Source organism: Microcaecilia unicolor, chromosome 7 (genome assembly GCF_901765095.1).
Source record: "Microcaecilia unicolor chromosome 7, aMicUni1.1, whole genome shotgun sequence".
Lineage (NCBI taxonomy): Eukaryota > Metazoa > Chordata > Amphibia > Gymnophiona > Siphonopidae > Microcaecilia > Microcaecilia unicolor.
Window position 1 is genome coordinate 85,601,881 of NC_044037.1, and position 6,003 is coordinate 85,607,883.

Sequence of the window (6,003 nt, forward strand, 5' to 3'; positions counted from 1 at the left end):
AAGATATTGCATGTGGCACATAGGCACCATTTTTTCATAAAATCTGTTTAGGGGAGCAACCGCTCCCCCTGCGCCCCCCTAGCTATGTCACTGCTCCTCCTACATCGTTACCAGCCATATCAATTCAGGTAGAAGGGTTGTGCAAGGGTAGAGTTGTGGGTACCACTATTCTGAATTGATAGGACAGCCTGTATGGTCCTATCCAAGCGCTTATGCAACTTCCAAAGTACTGACCTGATCATCATAGCTGTTTTTCCCTTCCCAATTTAAGCCCCACCCCCATGCCTACCTTCACAATCCAGGCGGTCTAGTGGGATGTGCCTCTAGCACTAGTGCTGTAAGGCCTACTGATAGAAATTGTGGCAGCAATCTTGAATAGAGAGCCCCAAGGGTAAGACCCAAGTGGTGTTTTCTCCTGCTCAGATGACCCACTAGACCACCCAGGATGTAAAAGTAAGCCAAGGGGAGGAGAAGAGAATATCTGCTGGAACCCACATCAGCTCTTCTGGTTGAATATTGCCTGACATTGAATAGTTGGCTAACCCAGCGACTGCATCTGGTTTAATATTAACTGGATTGTAGATAACTTGCTACTTGTTGCTGTTTACAGTGTTGCAGAGACAAGTGTAATTTGTTTACCTGGATAGACTGGATTTAAGATGTTTAAAAAAAACAACCTTTGGCGTGGAATGAGTTTGAGTGGATAAGAGTAAAAGCTGATTACAGCTTCCTGGAGAATTCCAGTCCTGGCCCAAACCAGTTAAGTATTGTACACATGGGATTAACCGTATTCTGGTTACTCACTAGACTGCCTAGTAGCAATGCAAACACCCTCCACCTCCAATCCTGTCAAGACACTAGGTATTACTGCATGTACATGAAGCACAAAAGCATATTTATGCACAGCAACACCATTCTGCATATTAATGCTACCTTTACTAGGGGGTGTGCCCACTACAGGAAAACTAGAACTACATTCAGAAGTCTAAAGACATTAGTTCTGGAATCTTTGTTACCACAGATGTTTCAATTAATTTTTATTGTTTCAGTTGTATAAAAACATTACATTGCGTCTTCACACCTAACCCCATAAACAGCTACATCAAGTCAATACATAAAATTAACCCCTCTCCCCCATTAAGAGCACTACAGCTACACAGAACCTCAGTTATAAACCCTCCATTCCCCCCCCCCCCCCCCCCAACAAGTATATAAGCAATGGAGGCAGTTTGAGAAAAAAAATGGTTTTGTAGAATCCATATAAACTCAAATGCTCTCCTCACTCCCTAATAAACCTGCACAATCTCTTGTTCTAAACATAGTTCTTACTGGGGTAGTCGCTCCTGGGCTGTGAAACAGCAGCTGTATAGCGGGCTGAATAATTGTGTTCCTTCTTTGGGCAGGAACAACAGAGGAGCCCACCCCCCAGGAGCAGAAGTGCAGAGGCAGCCCAACCAATATAGAGGGAGGCCCCCAGCTCTCTCTTCTGTGCTTCTGTCACCAGTGGGTTGTAGAAGTCCCTGATGATAGAGTGTGCTGACCAGCAGACTGGGATGAGCAGGAGGATCCCAGCGATAATGAAGACAATACCAGAGACCATGCTTATTTTTGCCTTGGCAGATTCCTCCTCCACACAATTAGTGCACTTAGCCCCCACAATGCCAATCAGCAGAGCAAGAACAGCAATGAGGACAGAGATAACAGTAAGGGCTCGAGCCGCCTGGAGATCTTGAGGCAGAGCCAGCATGGAATCATAGACTTTGCACTGCATCTGTCCTGTGCTCTGCACAATGCAGTTCATCCATAGACCTTCCCAGATGATTTGGGCCACCACAATGTTGTTTCCAATGAAGGCTGTCACCTTCCACATTGGTAGGGCACAAGTGATGATGCCACCCAGCCAGCCAATCAATGACAGCACCATACCAAGGATTTGAAGACCAGTAGAAGCCATTTCTCAGTCAGATGCAAAGGATGAGAATCTGCCAACAAAAAGATCAGGTTGTCATTGAATAAGATTTTAACTAGAACCTTTATGATCCTGCTCTCTGCCATTAAGTCTAAACACAATTCACCTATAATGGCAACCTGATCTAGGTTTAATATTTCAGGAAACCCACTTCTCTCTCTCTGCTGGATACTGATATATTTCATTATCATCAACTGTGGCACTATGTAAACAGTTTGGCATGGGAAGATCTAACGGAGGATGTCCCAAGAAGAATTAACAGATGCCTTTTCACTTCCTGCACAACAGAAGGTGCCACTATCCTTCCACCATAGGCACATCAGAGACACGGCACCAGAATTACAATATAATGCTATAGCTCAAGCTTGGAATATGGATTTGGGACTCTCTCTCTGCCTGAAGTTATATAGAATGCACATTCTGTCAATGAGAAGGACAATGTGGGCACAGTCACATTGGGAGTTACAATATAAGTTTGCTCTATGCTGGTATATCCCGCCCACAAGAGTTTTTCATATGGGGATATCACCAGATGTCATCTGTCCTAAGTGCGGGGGTGAAGGTGCAACTTGAGGGCACATGTTTTGGAAATGCCCACATATCAAACGTTTTTGGACACAAGTCACACAGCAAGCGAGCAGATGGTGGACAACAAGTTGGCTATTGGACACTAAACTGTTATTTGGCCAACCGGCTCTGGGAAAACCAACACCAAAAGGTCTGCGAGACCTTACAGTGCAAACCATTGTCATGGCAAAAAAAGTTATCCTTATAAATTGGTTGTCAGCAACAGGACCAAGTGTCCAGCAATGGCACACACAAATGATAACGTTGTTGCGCCTGGAGAGAGTTGGAGTGGGGGACATTTCATCACCAGCAGGAAATAAATTTAAAACACGATGGGCTCCGTTCTGGATGACATTGCCCCCGGTGGCAAGAGGCCGCCTGTTGAACATTTGAACGTTTGAACTTCTATTGATTTCTACATTGATATTCAGGTCAGCTGCAACCTTGAACTGTATAACAAGAGGGGTGGGGGTAGGGGAGATAAAGGGGATTGTAGGGATTCGTAACACTAACAGGATTTTTGGGTAGATTTATTGGAGACATAAGGAACTGCTGACATATGAACGTTACAGTTAGGGTGGGGAGAAAAAAAGGGAAAAATCTTTGATGTTCCAGTTGCGTGAGTTCTGTTTATGTGTACTAACGTGATGCCAATATTGTGGATAACAGAAATGTTATGATTTGTTTGGACAGTTGAACATTAATAAAAATGATTGAAATATAATATATTTCAGGAAATCAAGGGAGCACACTGCTATGCCAAATTAATGCAATTCAGAACTTAGCAAGAATTAGAATACCGATACTGCCATATCAGGGGGACTACCTTTTATTTCTGAAGGATATTTAGGCCCAGTTTGGCTGCTGTTACATACCCTAGGACCTAGGTCAACCTTCAGCCCTGTGCTTTCTCCCCACCCTAAAATCTTAAAAAAAAAAAAAAAAGCAAGCAAAACAAATGATCATCCCCTCCCAGAACAATCCTATATAGTCTGCTGTTTTATAAAGGTCATTTTTAGATATATGTATTTTCTCAGCCTAGTAATCTACTGTAGACTTATGTAAGCTTTGGATCAGCCTTCAAAAAAAAAACAAAAAACTAATTTTAAAGAACATTGCAACTAAGCAGTTCATGCCATCATGGAGTACATTTTACAATTACTAAGTTTAGTGGGGAGAGAAGATTAGAAGACGAGACACCCAATTAAAAAAAAAAACATTAAAAACTAAAACGTAGCTAGAAAACTGGTTAATACAGCTGCTGGGTTGAGAACTAGGCTTCCCCTAGCTATTCACCATTGCAAACTATGTATTTCCTAACTTCAGCAAACTACCTCCATTACCAGCAGTGTGGTAAAAACCTGAAAAACCCCAACCTATAACAAACCTGCCATTCTAGAACCCATCACAAACTAAGTTTTATATCAGACCCAAGATCAGCAGGAGTGTTAACACCAAGTTCTTGGGAGAATGCTTTATCTCAGAATTATAAGAAACAGAACACTAGGAATTCTTTCTAACCCCTGTCTCAGCTAGAAGGTGGTGTTCCCACACCATTAGATCAGTCAAATGTTTAAAAAAAAAAAAAAAAGTTACTGTATATTCAAATCAAAAGGTGCAATTGTACTAAGGCAGCAGTTATTGTAGTCTCCTTGGGTGGAGTGGGTGGAAACCGGCTTCAACCTTGTGACATCATGCCATCATGGAAAATAATTCATATCCCCTCCATGTGTGCGCACCCCCTCCTCACACTATCTGGCTATGGCATATGCATTTAAGTATTCCAGCAGAGGACAGAAGGGAGGGGGTAGTTAAAAAAAAAAAAAAAAAGCAGGCATTCCCTAAAAGCTATTTTTCCTGATGTATTAGTGTTTTTATGGCAGGTACTTAACTCCCATAGTAGTACACTGGGACATTTTTGGGATGGTCTACAACCAGTCTGATCTTGCCATTTTTGGAACGTGGCATAATTCCCTGTCCCCCAACACCCATGCAAAGATTTGATCCTACTCTTGCTTTAAAGCATTTGTCTCTGGACATTTGACCCCTTAATAATTTTTCCAACACGTCAATTGTTTTGTAAAGGATGATGTAAACTACCTTGAGCATCGGGGGAGGGGAAGAAGATTGAATTTCACCATGCAACTTTACATCCCCTTCCCCCTCGCAACACCTGCAGTATGCACAAGAATGCAAATTACCATGGAAAAGTAGATTATCGTGTTAACAACTTCTGCAGATTGTGATTTGAGACCTGTTAAAGTATCGCGCATGCAAGTTGAAAATTGCCCATTATGTATATCCAAATGCAAGTCCATATTTAAATATAAAATTATGGGTTACGAAGTGAGCAATTACTGCAACCCCCCTTTTTTTAAATGCCTTTTTACCTCAGCTCCTCACACCCCCCAGCGGTTATTTTAATTTTATTTACTGTTCTCACCCATCCCTCTTCAGTAAAACTGTGGATAATTCAAACTTTAACTAGCACAGAGAATGCTAGCCACAGAAACAAATTAACTTTACTCCAGCATTAGACAGCCAGGCCACGCATTAAGCCTTTGTGTTGAAATTAATAATTAAACTTGTATGTATTTCTTTGCATCCATCCTTACTATAGTTAATTAAGTGGTACTTTGATATCAATTGTGTTTGTAAGGGGCAGCCGCGACAATACAGAAAAAAAAGTTGTGCTTATACCCAAGTTCAATTTGGTAAAACATTATATTGCAGTTGTATTTTTAGGTCACCTTTGCAAGCATGGACTATGTAAACTGCATAGCTTTTCAAAGTTAAGGCTATAGCTCATCTACCCCTTTGACCACTACACACATCTCTTTTACGCTTCAACAATTTAACAGTTAATCACCAAAACACGCTTAAAAAAAAAAAAACCCTCCTAACCATCTGGATCTCCACACCAAGTAACGTTAATAAAAGCTTAATACACTAAGCTAAACAATTAACATAGTAACATAACATTTAAGCAAATACTTACAAACTTTATAGTTACTCACCAGTGCTTAAAAATACTTCCACCACCATATATCTAGAAAAAGTTCTGAAACCAAACCCCTCCTCCTCCCTGGACTTTTATAGCTAGGGTAATGCAGTTTCTTTCCCCTCCTCAATTCTGACATCAGAGACTCCCACACAGGTGAAACCTCTAGCCATTGAAAAAAAAAAAAACAACTAGAGACAAAAGACACAATCAAACCTATCTATTCCCTCCCTTCCCCCACTCTTCCTAATCATCCAAACTAGTTTAAACCGACCCCACTTTCAGAGTACTTTGTACAAGAAAGAGAGGAGGGGGAGGGGAAGAACCTATCGAAACTGTCCTTGTTGCAGGTAGAGAGAAATTAGTCCATGCAATACGAAAACTCTAGCTTAGCTGTGTATTCTCTTAGAAGAGATTAGCCAGTTTTAACATACCACACAAACTGGAACTAAACTATCACGTTTCA

General features: G+C 41.3%; 1 protein-coding gene across 1 annotated transcript; it reads right to left on the reverse strand.

The window, feature by feature from the left end:
- Window positions 1-1,201: 1,201 nt before the first annotated feature.
- Window positions 1,202-5,640, reverse strand: LOC115474158 (claudin-6-like). The gene is made up of 2 exons (XM_030209496.1): window positions 5,554-5,640; window positions 1,202-1,982 (listed from the first exon to the last, which is right to left on the reverse strand). Exon 2 carries the CDS (start codon window positions 1,952-1,954, stop codon window positions 1,313-1,315), a length of 642 nt encoding a protein of 213 aa, XP_030065356.1. The 5' UTR covers window positions 1,955-1,982; window positions 5,554-5,640; the 3' UTR covers window positions 1,202-1,312.
- Window positions 5,641-6,003: the final 363 nt, after the last annotated feature.

Excerpts from the sequence above, each read along its gene's own strand:
- LOC115474158 (XM_030209496.1), bottom strand. The coding sequence starts at position 1,954 with ATGGCTTCTACTGGTCTTCAAATCCTTGGTATGGTGCTGTCATTGATT.